The 21,156-nt window shown below is 47.3% G+C and overlaps 1 protein-coding gene across 2 annotated transcripts in view; it reads right to left on the reverse strand.

Moving 5' to 3' along the window:
- SUV39H2 (SUV39H2 histone lysine methyltransferase) overlaps positions 1–21,156 on the reverse strand; it is a 341,600-nt gene that overhangs the window by 150,719 nt on the left and 169,725 nt on the right. For both annotated transcript variants that reach the window (XM_078655014.1, XM_078655023.1), the window contains exon 4: positions 19,988–20,134. In XM_078655014.1, the coding sequence (XP_078511140.1) occupies positions 19,988–20,134 (147 nt within the window). The remainder of the gene's footprint in view (positions 1–19,987; positions 20,135–21,156) is intronic.

Below are 21,156 nucleotides of genomic sequence, written 5' to 3' on the forward strand. Positions count from 1 at the left end.
CAGCACGAAGCACCTCCCTGAATATTAGGAAGCTACACCACTTAATGTCAGAAGTGCCGCAGCACTTTCCCCACGCAGGATGTCTTTCTTTAGACCTCAAACAGGCGTTCGATTCGATCCACTGGGATTATATGTTTCGGGCACTGTCACGCTTCGGGATACCTGATAGTTATCTAACGTTGCTACGTCTGCTTTACACAGAGCCGACAGCAAGAGCAAGAACGGGCAGACATATTTCGGGGGAGTATAAGATACACAGGGGGATGCGCCAGAGCTGCCCACTATTGCCTCTGATTTTTGTCCTAGCCCTAGAACCCCTGGCGATTGCGATGAGACAGAACTTTCCGGATATGGGAATACCACTCAGACGCACCACCCACCTTTTTTCGGCATATGCGTATGACATACTTGTCTATCTCCGCGACCTTCGTCAGCCCTTACCTCCGATCTGTGACTTGTTTCGGAACTTTGAAACCATATCCGGTCTTGCCGTGAATGCTGCCAAATCACACGCCTTCTTCTTTACGGACCAAGCTATCCCACCCTCGTCGCCAAATTTGTTATGATGTAAATGCAAGGTACAATAAGGAATATCCAGAAGTAGATTTATTCTCAGAGAAAGAACCTAAACAGCGTCTTGCCAGACACAGCTGGACCAACTGCTAATAATGCCACAGAGGTGACATCACATAAGAATCTCTGAAGCATCATAGAGATGTACCATTCTAAGCAGTAAAACATGTGTACAATGCAATACAGCATAACAGATGGTAAATTCCGACCAATGGTCACTAAAACACAATCTCTAGGAGATTGTACAGCTCAGCGAGCTGAACTACAAGCATTCAAGATGGCTCTTGAAAATACAGATCGCAAATTCCCCACTCTTATAGTCAAGTGTGTGATTCGTATTACTGTGTTCAATCTTACAATGAATACTTGCAACACTGGATTTAAAACGGTTACAAAGATGCAAAAGGTGGCACAATCAAGCATAAATTGCCACGGGAACAAGTAGTTCAGTTACGACAAGAACTACAAAAGGCTCACGTGATACATACACTGAGTCATCAACGTGATGGCGTTCACGTTGCAGGGAACTAATTGGCTGATGAAGCCGCCAAAGCAGCTGTGCAAATGGCTTCCGTAGCTGCAATCACTTGTTCAAAAATGAAAATAGACAGCGAAATAATGCAAGCTGTCAATTCTTTAAGCAAAGACAGTGGTAAAACATTACCAAAAAGCTTTCCACTCAAATACTCAAATTTAACTGATGCAAATAATGTTCCGTTTGCTCGAATCCCTGGAGTGGGGGATAGAGTAATTCCAAACATGGAACATAGATTAGGACTAATCCTAGCAGCACAGTAAGGGCTCGCTTCTGCACACGTAGGTGTTTCCGCGACAGTATCATTATTAAAACAGAGATACTGGTGGCCGCGCATGAGGAAACAAACCAGAAACTATGTTTTGGAATGTGAAATCTGCCAAAAGGTGAACGGCTCTACCTTGAAACGTCCTGCGCAGACACCCCTGTTAATTTCAGACAAACCATTACCTTGCGTTTACTTGGATCACTGCGGTCCCTTACAGAGGGATGGTAAATACAAATATATCATGGTTGCAGTGGATTCGTGCTCAACATATATTTGGATGTGGCCTCAGCGCTCGGCTGACGCTCGAACTGTTATAAAAGATTTGCAAGTCTTTATCGGCACATACACAGTTGGTACGCTACATTCTGACCAGGGTCATCCGGAGGGAAATTCGGTAGTGGAGAGAAAAAATCGGGACATAAAGCAATCTATAACAGCTAGGGTATTAGGCTCGGGTGATGGGCGGGTCAAACATCTAATAAGTGTCCAACGTAGTCTTAATAATCTGCCAAGAAGTTCTCTATGGGGAATCACTCCATATGAAATCCTTTTTGGAACAAGAATGATTATTTTGAATCTTGATTGTCAGACTTCAGTGGTAGAACAAAAACCCTTTGACATCAAAGATCGTTTGGCTGTTTTGCAGGACTTAAATGAAATAAGGAAAAGTCAAAGTAACGTGTTCCTGAAGCCAACAACCACTGAAGAGAAACCAAGCGTCCCTGCAAGACCTGTCTGGATTCCAAAGATTGGGGCTCTAGTCAGAGAAAAGATCGCAGACAAGAAGGAATTTGGGCCTTCTTACAGACAACCAGTACCTGTCCTAGCAATCCACGGATCAAGAACAGTATTACTGCCGCCCCTTGCTGGTAAAAAGGAGAACAGGTTCGTGTCCATCGACCTGGTAAAACCACATCATGTGGCCGATCATTAGCAGTAGGCCAAGTGAACTCCAAAGATGTAGCAGACGCCCTAATCTAGCTACTATCCAAGAGGTTCAAACTGGGAGACTAATCACCTTTGAAGAATCTGCAGTGCGAAAAGAAGGACTATGCAACAAAGCAATGGAACTTGTACCTCTTGAGACCCAAATAACAGTTAGTCAAGAAACGCCCGTCTACAATTAAATAGTATCTGACTATACAAATGTAACAAGTGATCAAGTGGTTCCAGGGATTTCAACGAATCCTGATGCAATCCCTACAATTGACAGAACTGCCTCTGGCTTTTTCATTAACTTTGATACGTTTTCCGAGGATCCCAGCGCACCTGAAACGACGCAAGTAAAAATAACTTTTAAAGAACAAGCAATAGACCTTTTTCATCACCTGGAAAAGACTTATCTGGTTTCACCATGGATTGAACTTTGGATTGTGTTGGGTGTACTTTTTCTTCTACTTTGGTCGACTCTTGTAATAACTCTTGTAATAACTTTGGGAATGCTGATAAATGTTAAAACGGACACAGCACGTAAGAACAACTTACTCCTCAAGCCACACAAATCATCTCATCGTGAACAAAGAGACTTGTCATCAGTGAACAGCAGTGCCGTTCCTATACCTGGTGGTATAGCTTGGGACAGAACTGAATATAACATTTTTGGTCCGTCAGAGCTGTTGAAGATGCAACATAAGTTCAAGATTTCCTTGAGTGACTTTGTTTCATCTAGTAACTGTTAATAATATGATGTCAGACTTAGAAATGTCTGCTGTATTTACAAATCATGAATACTTAGAAGGTTCATCAGATTATGAACAAATGTATTGTTATAATCACTATGGTCATCATTTCTTGCACAAATCTGCAAATCCTAGAAATGTATTGGGGGGCGTGGCCAACTGTCGAGCATGGCGGCTGCCTGATTACGGAGCTCCGGACCCGAGCCCACTAAGATCCTGAAATTCACTAACTATACCTGCTGTGTGGACGGCTGTGTGGGGGGGCTGGGAGTCCCGGACTTTCGGGCATATTACTACGCCTGCCAACTACAGTGGACGTAACCTCCATGAAATAGGATTCACAAAAACTGACTTGGAGACTGGCGCTCTACACACCCTGATGCTACCAAGCTACAAGATGCGCAGAGACTTACCTACACTGCTGACCACCGCATTGACATGCTGGAAGGCGGCGCTCAAATATGCCAAAACGCCCTCCACGTACGCTCGTAATGTACCCCTGCTGGGCATTCCGCTTGCTGCTGGTACCCTCAATAACCGTACACTAACACCCTGGGCGGAGTCTGGTGTCACCACAGTGGCGGACCTCTCTAGACAGCAGCTCCTAATGGATCACGACACGTTCGTGCCCGAGACAGGTGCTCCACAACATTTATTTTTAACCTATGATGCTCTGGTACGATACATTAAAAAACATTGGGCACCACAGGGTCGTGAACCCGACCAAAATGAGCTGGTAAAGATGGTACATTATATGGGGAGGGGGCGGCATCTGATCCGTTGAATCTATACTGGGATCAGCAACCACACCAGGATACGCCTGGATCCACTGAGAGTGGTGTGGACGGAGGAGATAGGTAGGGTACTATCAGACACCGAATGGGCAAAGATTCTGGAACACCGCAAAAAGGTATCCCGAAACTCAAGGTTCAAATTCATTTAAACCATGATATTACACCGCGCTTATCTGGCTCCTGACCGATTGGATAAAATGTTCCCTCAGACACAACACTCATGCCCCAGATGTCACGCCCCTGGAGTGAGATTATTACATATGTTGTGGACATGTCCCGATCTATTCAGCTACTGGGTTAAAGTTAGAGAGATCACAGGAACAGCGACGCACCTTCTGCTGCATGACACAGTGGAGGCGTGCTTGCATGGATTACACAAACACAGGTCTAAACACAAAGTACAATTTAGATTCGTCGACCTGGCTCTACTTCTGGCCCGTAGGAACATTACAATGCGGTGGAAATCAAGCAGACCCCCTGAAATACGCAACTGGTACACAGAAGTGGTGAAATGGAGTAGTGCAGAAGGCGCAGCGCTGCGTAGGGAAGAGGCAAGGGGATTACGAAAAACACCGATAGCCTTAGATTGGGAGTCAATGTTAGAAGAGTTCAAGTCCGAGGAGCCTTAAATGTTCATATGACATTGTTCCTGAATGTGCATTCAAAACTACGAATTGCCCATACCCAGCGATCTACGGAAATGTGCGGCTAGGCCCTGTATCTGTATGTAGGCTGAGCGCCGGACGAGATACAAGTGCAATGATATGGAAGATGGGTTTGTGGTGTGACCACAGTTCTCTGGGGTGTTTTTTTTTTAGGGGGTTGTTTCTTTATGATTGATTATCGTGAATCACAGATGTGCATTTGCAAGATACATATGTAGCAATGTTAATATGTATGACTTGTCATAAACTCTGTGCGAGAAATTTACAGGACTGTAAGTGAACTTAAAATCAATAAAATATGTTTAAAAAAAAATTCTAGAAATGTATTGAAATATCACCAATGGGAACATTGTCCAACGCCACCAAAGGGTAGCTCAAAAATATTTTATGGCAAATTTCCATACTTTTCAGGTTTTAATGTTTCAAATCCAGATTCATTTTACTTTAAAAATGTTAATAGGACAGGAATGAAAAGTATGTTGACAAATAACAAGGAAATTTATTCTGCAGCCTTTTATGCTCAGCTGTCTTCGTTAGGTTTCGACTTTTGGAAAGACACATTGAGGCAAAAACGGTCTGGGGCACAAAAGACTGGCAGGTGCAGGGATTGGAAGCCGTGTTTAGAGCCTGCATCATCCCAGAGCAAATAAGGTTTTTGAATGACATTGTTCAACAGACATCTTGTCTTGGGTTAGCCAAGATAAAAGATTTAAACAAACCGTCCGTACCTACACCTACACCTGATATCAATAACACTTCAGAGGGGGAGGTCGACGTACATACTATTTTGGTTCACAACAGAACAGATCCAGATTGGAAAAAATGGTTAATCTGGCCCACAGACATAAACAACTGTCAAGATAGATTCCTGAATAAGACACAAGGGTTCACATTCACTGGGCCAGATCCTAGACATGTTCAAAGACAGCATCCAGGAATAGTAACAACATACAGTGTAGGGAAACTGTGCCTTGAATGGCTACACAAGTCTACACTAAAGGAAGTAAAACAACACTTATCTTTACTTAAAGATGGCGCTGATCTGAGGGACTTCTTACAAGGACCTACTAAACAGTGTCAAACGTTTTATATACACCGGTATCTATGCTGCTTATAATGAAGCATGGAAGATTACGCAAGCAGAGACTGCAGAACGAATACGAGAAATTGATCGTATTCATTTAGTGAAATCTCTCTCTGTAGTTGACAATGGGTTAACGACTCTGTCGTCCAGGATATATTCTTTGGACAGAATATTATCCTCTGCCATAGACATAATGGAACAGGACTTGGTCATGTTGCAACATGGTCAGTCGCAATTACGTTCTATAAAGCTATTAGGCTGGACGTTACAAAACCTTCGTTCTGGCTATGTGCCTTGGCGTTTAATCAATACCACGTCACTGTTTTCAAAATTCAATCTCACTGATAAGCAGATCAAACTGGCACAGAGGGTAGCAGACTATACGGTGCTGAGCATTAAAAAACTGGAAAGATTGCCATTTCCTGTCGCTGAGAAGACAGCCATTGAATGGATAATACACGGAACAATTACTCTGCCTGTTACAATTTTCCATTTTCAGTATTGCTTAAAACACATACCAGCAGGCATATGTGAAAGGTTGGGTAAAGAATACATCAAGGCATCGTGGGAATTACCATACACACACAAATGTTAGAGTGGGGGGAAAGAAGTGTTTCTTAATGGTAAAAAATTGTGAAAACACACTAAGCTGCTCTCTCCTTTGTCAGTGTATTAATTTACACGGGGCCTGCGATGGTTCCTCTAACAATTTATCCTGCCACCTGCAAGGTTCACCAGCTGCAGTGATTGATCCAATTTTCAGGCACCTTTCTAATGGGAGTTACATTATGTTGAATGATCACAGTTGCTGTGGCATGTTGCCAGGTTTAGCCTATCTCGTAACTGTGTCAGCCAGGGTCACTTGCTGTATGCAAGTATTGTTTCCAAAAACCAAGACAGACCGGGAGTCGCCGTTATGGCCTTCACTGAACATCTCTTCTATATTAATTGATACTTTAAGCAGAATGAAAGCCATTCTTTTACAGAAAACTGTGCCACTGACCTCGGCCAAAGAGACCTATGATCTGCAAGACGCAAGGACTTTGGCAGAGATACACACCCTATTAACTACAAATTTCCCTGTACATTTCTCAGAAATGTTAAGTCGTATCCTAAACATGTCTGATACGAGCAGTATTGTACATGTATTTAAGACCGTTTTTTCAGGACTGTTAGCACCCTTTGAAGCAGTCCTAGGAATATTTCCAAACTTTGTGCACTCTGTATGGTGGATTGCCTCTCTTTTTGGGACTCCCTGCAAGGATACTATTTTTGCTCCTACTGCTTCGATATGGCAAGCCAATCCACAGCAGACACCCAGATCACCGTGGAAAATACTCTACTGGCGATGAAGTGTTGTGAGTGCATAGTTCAAATTTTGGGATTAACTTGTTTAAGAGAATTGAATGCCACATGGTTTATGTCATTCAGACCAATCTAGCAAGATTGCATCTTACCTGTTCTACGATGCCTGCTATGTGGAGAAGAATGCGTGTTAGACATCTGTCTCACACTTCCATCAGTCCTGCCAACGGATTTTGATACTTTACTTGGACCAGTGACGGATCATGCACTGTGTTGTCCCCAGTGGCTACCAATCCTGATGACGGCATTCATTGAGATCTCACAGGCACAAAATGCTGACGGTAAGGTACGAGAGCAAAGCGGCACACAGGTACCATCCAATTCGAACATTGCTTACGCGACCAGCGCTGACGGCGATGCTTCACATCTATGTGCGGTTAATCCTTCTTAACGAGGTAATCCAACTTTCACCTACAATGGTAGACAAATTCTTTACAGACTTAGAAGATTTTATGTTTTCACCAAACAATAACAATGACTTTTGATTTGGCACACAGTGTTCTGAGAGACTCTGAATTCGACCATCATTTTTCAAAACAAAGTCCTAACTTTGGAACTCTATTTTGTTTTCTATGATCAAACTTTTGTTTTTCCAAATTTGGCACAAAGTAATCTGCTTAAAGTAGAACTATTCATAGAGAACTAGAATTCTTTTAAAACTTCCAAGAGACAATATTTGACCTTGTCCACACTCAAACAGTTTATGTAATCTGCCATCGAATGGTCTCGACTTTTTCTTCTGTAATTAAGAGCCATTTCATAAATGTATTTTCATGATTCACTCAGATAGCATTTTCAAATGTCATCTATATGCTTTGAATGAAACATTACTTTAAGTGTGCAACAAGTACCAATGCATTTTTATGTATTTTGGGTGGGTTTTAACACATCATGTTTAGATATGTTTTTATGTGTTTAGAACTTAGTAATGTCGTACATAAGAAAGTGGAGTGGGAGTTGTGTGGCGTTTTAAGCTCAGAGTGAATTTTCACGATTCATGCCCTTATATAGGTACAATTCACATTGCCCTTATATAGGCATAGAAATCAAGCCCTTATTTGGCATTGCCCATGCTACACAAATACAGGCATGGCTACTTCCACCCGTACCAAACTCCACAACGACTTCTTGGAAAACCAGCTTAAGCAGTCAGGGACTTCCCCTTGCTTGAATATTGATTTGTCCAAGAACTCAGTTACTTTACAAAGAACAACTATTCCCTAGGGGTTCTTTCCGGACGTTCATATGTCCGACTTTACGTCAAACTATGGCATTCCTAAACACCTTCAAGGTATAAATATACCTTCACTTGCTCTAGAAAGATACGGTGGTTCGGAGCAGTTCAAAGACCTACTTGCCAGACGCAGCTCGCTACAGCAAGTGCAGAAGGAAGCAGACTCTCCAGCTGACGCACTAATCAGGAAGCTGCCCTTCTCCTGCCGAGAATCCAGCTCCAGTGTTTCCGGCTCCCCTTGAGGGGTGTTGGGAAATCGAGTCCCGAAACAGAGATACTGGACCTCCTTCATTCTAAACCAAGGTATAGAGCTGATTAGAACCTAGAGAAACCTTTGGTAGATTCTTGGCAAAAACTAAACCTATGCTACACAATACTTACTTCATCCCTCATACTAGACTTCAGTTAGGTACATTGGGGTAGGTGTATTTTAGGAGCACCAGTTGAGTATTTTAGTCAATGGTATTTATGTATGTATTTTTAAACGGCTAAGAAACCATACAATGCTTTTACAGTATTATTTCATATTACTGTTTACGCTGTACGCATTATACCTTGCCGTCTGCATAACGATTGTAGCAGTTCACCTCTCTTGCATGAGAAAGAGACTGTTCAATAAACCCTTTTAATTGAAAACGCCGGTCTCACTATTTCTATAGGATATATTATTCCAATGCGCAGAGCCTATTGGGAATATAGGAACTACACTACAATATAAGTTTTAAAAATCGTTCACTCCTACTAAAGTTTATGGGGGATTTTTCGGTCAGAAGGGTGAATAGGAGTGAAATGGTGACACAATCTATGCATGCGAGTTGACAGGCATTAATTTAAGGGCTATGTGTGGTCAAAGTATGAGGAGCAGAATTTTAGAACAAATTTTCACCATGACAGAGCTTCTAACCGCTATGCCGGTTTCCAGCTTTCGGAAAGGAGGCTTAATACAGCGTACACATTTATTTTTTCTGGTAGCCCTACTATGACAGGGAATGAATTAACCAATTAGAAGAAACGTTGTTTAGCTTCACATACGTCGCGTGCCACTCATTGCTTTTCATGGAAATAGAAAAGTGTGGATAATCACTACTCCAGAGTACCAGCTTGCCTCACAAGTGCTGGTACTCTCCCTCTCAAATGAACGAAGTGCAGGACTCAGTACCTTAATGCACCTGCCCACATAAAGCACAGGCCCCACAGCCACTGCTAGACCGAGGAGCTCGGCACCCTATCCGAAAACTACACTTTTCAGCGGCCTTTCAAAATCTCACTTGTCAAACACTTGTGTTCTACTGCCGTCCACAGCCTGGCTAACAAACTATTTGATGTGACCTTTGTACAGCACTTCTGTTGTCCATGCTAAGCAAATAAATACGCAGTAATCAAATACAGTGCAGCCGGCTTCTTTACTAAAAGTAAAGTAACGGATTTACTTTAAGACAGAAGAGACTCGATGATAAGAGGTTTCCAGGCGGCATCTGATCATTCAGAGCTGCAGGCTAAAGTGGCATGCTAAGTGGACCCGGCCCTCCCCCATTCCCTCAAACCCAGAGCGGCACTTCCCCCTCCATGACTGGTAAACAAGGGTAATGATTTCATTAGGAGCCGGCTGACCTGCCTGTAAACTCTGGGCTGTAAATGAGATGCACGGTACAACGCCCCTCACCCCGCCTTCTCCCGCCACAGACAACCAGTGTCCCCTACGAGCACGGCTGCAACCACACCTTCATTTGTTGAAGCCCCTTACAATTACAATACAATACAATGTATTGAAAAGGCGGAAACAGCAGACTCCTGTGCCATCGGTGGCCATGTGGGCACGTGAAAGCCCTGCACCGAGTGAAAAAGGCTCCCAACTCTCCCGCGCTCACCGCGTCGAAGGGCGGCGCGGATTGGCCCATGCAGACGCGATTCCAGTCTGTCTCCTGAAGGACAAATAGATTTCACTTAAAGCTGTTTCGAACAGTGTGAATTCTGTTGTCAGTGTCAGAGGGCCTGTGTGGCGCCCAAACAGTAGCCATGGCAATGCCGGTAATGCGCCCGTGGAAGGGGTGTGCATGTAGTTGCCTCTCCACTGGCTGGGTCTGGAGAGCTCTTTGCATGCGCACAGCAGCAGCTCCCGCGGTCCCTGCAGAAGGAAGGCGCGGGCCTTTGCTTCCAGAGGAGGAGGCCGGGCAGTGATTGGCAGGTACTTTCTTCCTGTTCATTTTTTTGCTATTTGATACCCTTGCCTGTGTCCCTTTCTCCCGTGGGAGCGGGCTTCATTTATTGAAGCCCCTCTACCCTTGTGCACCTGAACATAGCTGAACTCGTGCCAGCTGGAACACTCACCAGAGAACAACAGAGGAGACGTGCGTGCCTGCAATGAGCTCACAGGAAACATGATCTGGCAGTACACGCCTCCAAAAGATAAGAAAGAGCTTCACGACAGCTGTGAAGCAGACGACCCAGTCCTGATGGGCCGTCCTAAAGGGAGACAGGGAGGTGACCAAAAAACATCCTTTTCAATGGGGAGCCAGAGTATAGCATAAACGCTGACGCGACCCAATGAAAATGATATGCAGGGCTTCAAGTCCCATTCTAAAATCTCCTCTCTCACTATATGTCTCGCTGAGCAAGCAGCATGCGCTGAAATGCTAGGCGAGACCTAAAAAACAATCCTTGAGCGTTTTTTGCAGGAGCCTCTTCTTGAGAAAGAAAATAACGTGAGGCTACATGGGAGCCCTCAACAGCCACGCCCCTCGGATTATACACTAAGCCTAAACTAATTGATGTACATAATGTGACTTCTGCCCGAAGTGCTCAAAGTCTCACCCTCTTGTTTTCTTTGCAGGCGGAAGGATATTGAGAATCATAACATGGTTTAGTGTTAAGACAAAATCTAGCATTCCAGGCAGGAAATTGGGGGGCAGATTTACTAAACATCATGCAACGCAGCAAGGGAGCATGCTGCGTAACAGGGTGAAAGCAGAACTGCATCATATTTACTAAGTTATGATGAAACACCTTTCTTTACAAAAACAATCCTTAGAGGCATTTTTCCTCATTGTAAGTGTGTTGCAGAATGATGTACACATCGAAAGAGGAAGTAATGAGAAATGGGTATATTTCTCCTCTTTAAGCATAGGGTCTGGGAGATGCACCATTTTGACACAATCCCAGGTTTACTGACTTTAGTAATTTAGGATAGCGTCAAAATCCATTGGTGGGTGTATGGGAACACCCATACTCCACTCATGGAACGCCTCTTTAATGCAGGGTAATGTTACTCTGGATTTACTAAAACCTGCAGAGTCAAGCAAGGAGGCTTTGCTTGGCTTAATAAATCCCAATTAAGGTCTTGCATCGCCTTGCGTGATGCATGGGCAACTCAAGTTCCTAGAAAATCTTGCCCTTGGTGTTGATCATTTATCCAATCTGAGCCAACCTCACACAATTCATGTTAACTATTCTGGAGAGTAACGGGGGCGTGGCTTGACCACCGACGAGCATGGACGTGTGAGCTGTATTCTCCGCGCCTGCCTCGGTGTTTATCCTGAACTGATTGATCCCCCACGGCGCCTGGGGACTGGGGGGACCCCCTACCTACGCGGGTACTGGTGGGACTCCCGGCCGGCGCGGAAGCTGTTGACCCGAAGGCTCGGAGCGGAGTTGCTGCTGGCTCGCTCTGAGCAGCGCCGGCCATATTGATGCGGCATGTGCCCTCGGAGATATCCCCGGCCTCAATTGATTGGAGGGCCGCTGCGGGGGGCAGGTTGGCCGGCCGCAGAGGTGCAGGCGCCCGGGGTGACGCGGCCTGTACCGGGGCAGTGGAGCGACGGCGGAGCGGCCTGAGCGGATGCCCCAATTGCTAGTGCTGGACTGGTGGGGCCCCCCCGCTACCGGAGGCGCTACGGCTGGGACATCCTGACGAGGGTGAGGGCGCCCAGAGCAAGGCAGCAATGCGGGAGCGGGAGGCGCCTGGACACCGGGGGTGTCGCCCAGCATAGGGCACACAGCTGACAGGGGCAGCACGACGTGATTGTGGCCGTGGTGGAGGCACAACTGGCGGAGCGAGTGCTGCGGATCGGAGGTGGGCCGCGGTGGCGTTCACGAGGAGCCCCCTGAGGAAATTGCGTCAAGGAGACGACACTGGCCAGAGGGCAAAGGAGGGGGTGATCGCTGTGGGCCTGCCAGGGGCAAGACTGTGGGCCGTGCCAGAGAGAGGAGGACGTGCCACCTAGAGCTGTGGCGACCGACGGGTTCCCCCCCCCCATGATCGTGGGCGATGCCCCTGGACCCAGCTGCGGTTGCCTGCCTGGTGCAGCCGGGCTCCTGGGGGATCGGCGGAGCTGGTGGGGACCTGGAACCTGCCTGGCCTGTGAGGAGCTTGCCTGGAGCTGTGCGGCTGGAGTGGGGTGATCGAAGTGCGCGGTGGTGCTGGACCATCTGGGGGCCCTATCTGGTCCGCGAGGAGCACACTGGGTGTAGGCGCTGGAGCTTGGGCCGCTGGAGACCACTGCTGAGAATTTCCGGCCTCCCTGTTCTGGGGAGTGTCGGGAGACCCGAGGCATGGGGAAGCCGCGATCAAGGCAGGGTGGAGCAACCGCTGACCCCGCGGAGGAGCTGCCGGACAGTCAGGACCGGGACTCACCTGGGACACAGGGAACTGGGCTACAACAACAGCAGCTGGAGCAAATCCTGAAGGGCATTTCTGACACAAGGGAGGCCCTGCATCAAGACATAGTGCAGGTATCGACGAGCCTGGGGCTGTTGCGGGCAGACCGCGGAAAATTGGTGGATAGGGTCAAACAGGCGGAACTTTCCTTGGAAACGCTGCAACCAGCCCAGAAAGCGACAGAGGCGGCAATGGGGGATTTGCTGAAGAGGGTGCACCAGCTGGAGAAAAGGGCCGAGGATGCCGAGGGGCGTAATCGCCGCAACAACATACGGGTGGTGGGCCTGCCCGAGAAAATAGAGAGGGACAGCATGATCAACTACTTGGAGGCCTGGTTACGTGACGTGGTTGCTCCGGAGGGGCTGTCCCAGTTCTACACGTTGGAGCGAGCTCACCGAGTCCCTGCCAGCCCTCTGGCTCTTGGCCAGCCCGCCCGGCCCGTGGTGGCGCGTATGTTGCATTTTAAAGACCAGGACGTGATCCTACAGAAGGCGCGGACACTGGGCCCATATTGGGTGGACAATGCCTCTGTCTCCATCTATCCAGATTACACCTATGAGGTTCATCGCAGTCGATCTTCATTTCTGGCGGTCAAAAAAGCCCTCCGAGACGAGGGCATTCAGTACTCTCTGCTGTTCCCGGCTCGCCTGAGAGTAAGGGTGGATGGCATGGTGTTCTTTTATAATACCCCGGAGGAGGCATGGAGCTGGCTAGAAACGTACAGAGCAGGAACTGATGGACGTCCGAGGAAGGAGGGGCCGGAGGAGGTCCGGGCGAGACCCCGGAGAAGCCGGCGGGCCAGGAATCGAGCGGGGTCAAGCCGAACGCCGTCGAAGACTGCTTTTGAGCGGCGGGCGGCCTTCCAGGCGGTCTCTACTATATCAGGAGCGGCGGACGCTGCCCCATTGGCGGAGTCGGGGTCCCAGCTGGGATCTGAGGAGTTGGGGTCGGAGGGCTTGGAGGAAGACGACCCAGCCGTACCCCATGTCACTCCGGGGACTGCCGATGGCCTCCTGGACGAATGATCCCTGTCTGTTCCCATGTATGCGCAGTAAGAGGGAGCTGTCCGGGACACGGAAGGGGGGGGCGGGCGTGGTTGCGGACCTTGAGACTTTGTTTGGTGGCTCTCCCCATTGGTTTGCAGTTAATTAAGGTTGGGGGCTGTGGTTATTGGGCGGGGGGGTGTCTGGGGGTGCTGTCTGTGAGGCTGAGCGCGGAGGGAGGGTTAGTAGGGTTGCTGCCCAGCTTGTTTTGGGGTAAGGTCACCCCCTCAACCTCACGCTAATTGTGAGACTCTGGTAGTTACCAGAGAGTTCCCATTCTTGGGAATTGGGTTTGGATGGGTAACTGCGGTCTAGCACCTGTTCTGGGGATGGGAGGGACGAGGAGTTGTTGGGGATGTTTGGGGTTTACAGGGACTGTCAGTGTGCCTATGAGACTTAGGGGGCAATTGGCCTGTTTGCTCAGTTATGGGGACCCAACCTGAGTTAAAATGTATCACCGGGAATGTGCGGGGATTGTGCTCCATGACAAAACGATATAAAGTTCATGCCTATTTGGTGCGTAGGGGGATTCAAGTGGCCTTTTTACAAGAAACACATGTTGATCAAACTGAGGGGCGGGCATTGCAGCGGAGATGGAGGGGCCAACTGTTTTACACCACTTATTCTGCATATGCCCGGGGGACATTGGTTTGGGTGAGATCGGGGGTGCCTTTCCAGCCTCTGGCAACGGTGATAGATCCTGAAGGGCGGTTTGTAGCTGTGCAAGGGCGATTAGATGGGAGGGATGTCGTTTCCTGCAGTGTCTATGCTCCGAATGTGGAACAACCGGCCTTTTTTTCCCAGCTGTCAGGGAAACTGGCGACATACCTAATTGGCACGGTTTTTCTAGGGGGGGATTTTAATTCAATTGCTGATGTGGAAATGGACCGTTCGTACCCACCGCTAGCGCAGTCTGGGGTTCACAGGTTGGCGAAGGTGAGGCGAGAGTGGCAGAATGCGTGGGGATTGGTTGATACCTGGCGGGTGCAACAACCAACGGATAGGGATTATTCCTTTTCCTCTGTGCCGCATGATTTGCATTTGCGATTAGATGGTATTTTATGCTCACCTGAAGCCATGGGGTTGGTTCGCCATAGTGAATATTTGGCGAGGACGATATCTGATCACAATCCCTGTTTGATAATTGTGCGGGGGGCTAGGCAGCGACAAGCGATTCCCACATGGCGCCTGAACCCAATGACGCTTGAAGACCCGGTTTTTTGTGCCGAGGTCCGTGAAGGTATAGAACATTATTTTAGTGAAAATAACGGGACAGCGTCGAGCAGGGCTGTGGAATGGGACTCCTTTAAAGTAGTGGTGAGACGGATATGTATTTCGTCCACAGCTGGGGCTCGCACGACACTACTGAATTGTATAGAACGGGAGGAAGGTCCCCTGCGCCAGGCGGAGAGGACTGGCCCTGGCAATTCGAAAGGGCAGAAAGAGGTTTTGGCTGCACGTGAAAAGGTGGCTACGCAAGTGGAACGGCTACGCTGCTTTGACCACAAGGAATATGTAGTTAGGGCGCATGCGGAGAGGGATAGGGTGGGGTGGGGTCACTATTGGCCTGGCTGGCTAATCCAGCGGTTCGGGATACCCCGATTTTATCAATGACCACTACAGCAGGACACCTAGTTTACTCACAGAAGGAGATTAAAGACCAATTCTTGACATATTACACGTCACTATACAGGAGTGTGACGCAGGACATTCCGGATGGGGGTGATGACTACCTTGCCGTGGCGCAGCTCCAGCGTTTGGGTCCAGAGCACGAGAATGAGCTAGGGGGGGAGATCTCACTGAGTGAGATTCGGACGGCAATTAAGCACATGGCTCGGCGGAAGATGCCAGGAGCGGACGGCCTCCCGGTGGAGTTCTATGCGGCGTATGTGGATCTCCTTGCGCCACAGTTACAGGCGATATATAAGGAGGCATGGGAACTAGGCCGGTTGCCCTCGACCGCCAGAGAGGCGATCGTAATACCATTACTGAAGCGGGGGGGAGATGCCAGTTTAAGATCGGCATATCGGCCACTCTCGATGCTTACAGTGGATTATAAGGTTCTGAGCAAGATTCTGGCGACCCGACTTCTGGGGCATATGAGCACATTGGTACATCCGGACCAGGCGGGCTTTATCCCTACTAGGAGCACAGCGACGTGTATACGTCGTCTCATCAGGGTCATGGGGGAGGGAGAAGGCCTTTGATAGCGTGGAGTGGCCGTATCTATTTCGGGTGTTGAGGGAATTTGGCCTTGGAGACCACTTTGTGCGGTGGACTGAGCTGCTCTATACCTCGGCTACTGCCAGAGTCCGGACGGGACCTACCATATCAGCGGCTTATCAGGTGGGGAGGGGTACTCGCCAGGGTTGCTCTTTGTCCCCATTACTATTTGCTTTGGCCATTGAACCGCTGGTGTCTCCTTCACGATCGGGGCGATCATATGAGGGCCTGTCGCTACGAGGTGAGAGTCACTACATCTCCCTCTATGCAGATGACCTTTTACTATTCCTGGCAGATGTGGATGACTCTCTCCAAGGCGCCACGGCCCTGCTTCGGGAGTTCGGTGGCCTGTCTGGATGGAAGGTGAACTGGGGCAAGACATGTCTGTTCACTCTGGCTCCGGGAGGTCACGTGCCCCACTCTGTGGGGGATCTGCAGTGGGAGCCGTGCTGTCTGCCTTTTTTGGGTACTAATATTTATCATACTCAACCCGACCTCTTGGAGGGCAATGTGGATAGGGCGATAAGAGGCCTGCGGGGCAGCATGGGGTTTTGGAGTACCCTCCCATTGTCAGTAGCGGGGAGGGTGGCACTGTTGAAAATGGTGGCACTTCCGCGTTTGCTTTACTTCTTTCGCACACTGCCAGTGTGGATTCCGGCGTTAACCTTCCGGAAGATCAGGACCTTGACTACTGGGTTCATCTGGGGGTCGGGCAGACGACGGGTCGCACTTACGACGATGATGAGGCCTAGGGCGGATGGGGGACTGGCGGTTCCCGACTTTGAGTGGTATTACCTGGCGGCGCAACTACAGTGGCTTACGCAGGCGGTGGCTCGGGAGTTTAGGGGCCCTGAGGGGCCGCAGGGTAGAATGATTCCCCGGCATGTCTTATCATTTATAGTTCTCCAGCAAAAGATCGGCCTTGATCAGCTTACCCTCGAGGAACGTACTCTCCACCTGTGTTGGAACCGGAGTCAGAAGCGAGCTGGATTTTCCCACCCATATGCTCCGGAGATCCCACTTGGCATGTGCACAGCTCTCCCCCTTAGAGGGCAATGGTCTCCGTTGGCTGTTTGGGAGGAGCTTGGGCTTTACGTGCTGGGGGATTTATACAGGGATCGGGCTCTGTTGTCCTTTCGGGAACTGCGGGATACTTTCGGCTACCGCGGGGAGATTACTTGCTAAATGCCGCCTTGGTAAAGGGGATTCAAAAGCAATGGGGATTCAAAAGCAGTGGAACCCCCGACCTGCCTGGGCTGCCAATATGTGGTCATGGCGGCGGGCACATTTAAAGCTGTCACATGTGTGTACAGACGCTTATCGACCGAAGGACTGTCACCCCTAGATGGTCTGAAGGCCAAGTGGAAAGTGGATGTTGGCAGGCCTATACCCGAGACGACGTGGCCTCACCTGGTGCGAAGGGCCTGGAAAGGAACGCGTAATGCCAGGTTTCAAATGGTCCAGTTCTTCACTTTACATAGGGCTTACCTGGCGCCGATTAAAATCTAACAGTATTTCGGGACATCCCTGGCGCAGTGCCAGAGGTGTAACTCAGATGGTGCGGATTTCCAACACATGTTCTGGTCCTGTACAGGGTTGGGGACCTACTGGGAAGAAGTAATGACGTGCTTGAATCAAGTAACGGGACGGACAATAGAAACAGAGCTGGGGGCTTGTTTGTTACTCCGGTTCCCACATACCTCTCGTACGAAGATCACTAGTAAGTTCTATGACTTGGGGCTAATAATGGCTAAAAGGGAGATTACCATGCATTGAAAGTCGAAGGCAGGGCCTAATTATCAGAGGTGGAGGGCGAATTTTTTAAGTTGGGCGAGTAGCGAGGGGACACTCCGGCTGCAGCTGGCTAGGCGTACTGCTAATGATAAGGCGATGGAGTCGGCCAGAGCATGGGGGGCTTTGGTGACGGGCTCCAGCTCCCGGTTGCGGAAGATGGCGCGAGTGAGGAAGGTGGTGAAACGGATCAGTTGGGGGCATCGCTGTGATTGAGCAGGAAGAAGGGCATGCGGTGGGGCGCTAAGCTGCACTGTGACAGGGGGCCAATCCACACACTCCGGGCTTAGGGATACTAGTGAGGCACAATGATGAGATCAGGAGGGTTATCGAGAAAACGTTGAATGGTTTGATTATCTGTGGAAAGAGCAGACGGGCGATTCTCACGAGGATTGATGGATGATGGGCACACTGACAGAGGGTGGGCGTAGGAGGGGGGACTGGTATTGTTGGGAGGGGAAGTTTATTAGATAATTTTGATAGCATGAAGCTAGTTTAAGGGAGCACATATGTACCACTGCTGTATATGCTGTTGATTGGAACGTGCACAGCGATGTTGAAAATAATAAAATCTTTTTGCAAAAAAAACAATTCTGGAGAGTAACCTACTTTATTTCTATCAACCTCAAATGGAAAGCAGAGGAATTCCTGGAGGGCATACAAATATAGAAATGTCCTTCCTGCAGAGTTGTTACTTGCAGAGTCCAATTTCTACCCAGGAAAAACAATAAAACTTAGGGATACTAGTGAGGCACAATGATGAGATCAGGAGGGTTATCGAGAAAACGTTGAATGGTTTGATTATCTGTGGAAAGAGCAGACGGGCGATTCTCACGAGGATTGATGGATGATGGGCACACTGACAGAGGGTGGGCGTAGGAGGGGGGGACTGGTATTGTTGGGAGGGGAAGTTTATTAGATAATTTTGATAGCATGAAGCTAGTTTAAGGGAGCACATATGTACCACTGCTGTATATGCTGTTGATTGGAACGTGCACAGCGATGTTGAAAATAATAAAATCTTTTTGCAAAAAAAACAATTCTGGAGAGTAACCTACTTTATTTCTATCAACCTCAAGTGGAAAGCAGAGGAATTCCTGGAGGGCATACAAATATAGAAATGTCCTTCCTGCAGAGTTGTTACTTGCAGAGTCCAATTTCTACCCAGGAAAAACAATAAAACACTAGGAAGAGCTAAAAGAAACTATTCTAACCGCAAGCATATAGCTAACAATGATAGAGAACCTGGAGACCTATCTCCGAGAAGGGACCTCCCCCAATCACCATGTGTATGTGTCAACGTCCAAACAATCTAAATACACAAGTACTCATTCCCATACTCCTCCTACCAATCCCCAAGTTCATATAACTACAAAGTGATGAAAGCAAATGCAAGTCGTACGCTCATTTTACCAGTCCCAATTTAGAGCCCAAAAGAATGGTTTCATTCGATATGGTTGTGGTAATGGCAGTTGGGACATTCTGGAGATGTGTTAAGGTGGACAAGAACTCTTCCATCTGTATAATCATTACTGCCTCTTTTCTCACTGTCCCATACCACAAAATATCTGTGTAAATGGGACTTCACCCAATTTGATCAACACAGATCAAGCAAGGACTAAAAGGTGAGTGCATACAGCCATCCCAGCTCCTTCTCCGCCCTTTACCGTTACTCTTTGTTTTTAACATAATGTATTCTATTTTATTTAGTGTTCTATCGTTTCCATCTGCAACTCTTATTGTTACTTTGATGCTGTATGCATGAAAGTCTGTTTTAGTGCTTAATGTACTCGGTATATTGATATTTTGCCAAATCATCCATACCTTTCGTCGCCTTTCTCCGTTTTACTTTGAAAAATCACCAGGATCTACAAATAAGGTGTTGGAATATTGTTTTGAGGCCCATAGATCTTCACGCTGCAAAAAACACATCTTTACAAAGAGCTTTATGCATGACATTTAAACAGTTCTTTTCTTTAGGACATTTATCCCCGCTCTTAGTTTTCCAACAAGTGTTGAAAAGGAATTTGACAACTCTTACCACCTTTTGATAGAATGTGCCCCAAAAATAGTCCTTACGCTGTGATTTAGAAAATGCGATGCGTTTCCATAGCGAGCAGCATCCACCGTGAATTCCTCAGATTCATAGTCCAGATCAAAGAGATATGTATTGCCTTTATTATCATATTGCTGCCCTCTTCTCTCAGCTTCCTCGCTTGTGATTACCTACAAATATAAAACTAAGACACTTAAAATTTCTTTCAATTTAAAGGCAATGACGAATAAGTACAAAATCGAGAAACTGTTCGTTTTAGTATACATTTAGAATAATAAGGACTTCAAGTGTATGTGCGCTATACAGGTTAGAGGCACATCAGGAAAAGGAACGGTGCCTTCAGTAGGAAGACAAAACAAGCATTGGCAAAGCCAAGATGTCTGCGGTGGGCTAGCCAGCCTTTTGACTTTGGCAATTCCTGTTTTGTTCTTTCAAGGTTTTTGCAAAACGTTATTGTTGGTGAAGCTGCTGGACCCTCATCATCTAAAAAAATTGAGTAAAGGAAAAGTAGTACCTGGCACTAAAATGAACTACTTTGTGTGTGCAAGTGCTCTTTATGAAAGAGAAGTATGTTGTAACTTACAGTGAAGTCAGGCAACAGCTGAAGTTCACAAGAACAGACTTATGGAAGACGTTTGGAAGAAAACCGCTAAACCTACTTATGTTATACACATAACTGTAGCAAAATCAAAAGGTCAAACTAACACCCAACCTAAAGAAGCAAATCGATCTGTCGATGACTACCAGCCTCTTGCCTTTGCTAATGCTTTTTTGTAAATCTTTATTACAAATAGATAGAGATGGTTGGAAAGATAAATAGAGAGGCTTGCAAAACAGACAGAGAGGGTTATATAGATAACTAGACAGATAGATAACCTTGCAAAGATAGATATATATGCAAGGATATATAGTTAGAATGATAGGCTTGCACAGAAAGACAGAATGTTAGACTTGCAAATAAACATAAAATTATAGACTTGTAAAGACAGAGGTCCAAAGATATATATAGATAGATAAACAGCACAGTACAAATTCAATGAATAGTAGAATAGCTAAATATCTGCACAAGTATGACATAAAATGACACTGAAAGCAAACTAGAAAGACACACAACCAGGGCATACAGACTACATTTGTTTACTAGCTTGGCTGTAGTCGTCAAAATACATACAGGAATGCAGTTATAATTGCA

The sequence above is a fragment of the Lissotriton helveticus genome, chromosome 1_1 (assembly GCF_964261635.1).
Source record: "Lissotriton helveticus chromosome 1_1, aLisHel1.1, whole genome shotgun sequence".
NCBI lineage: Eukaryota > Metazoa > Chordata > Amphibia > Caudata > Salamandridae > Lissotriton > Lissotriton helveticus.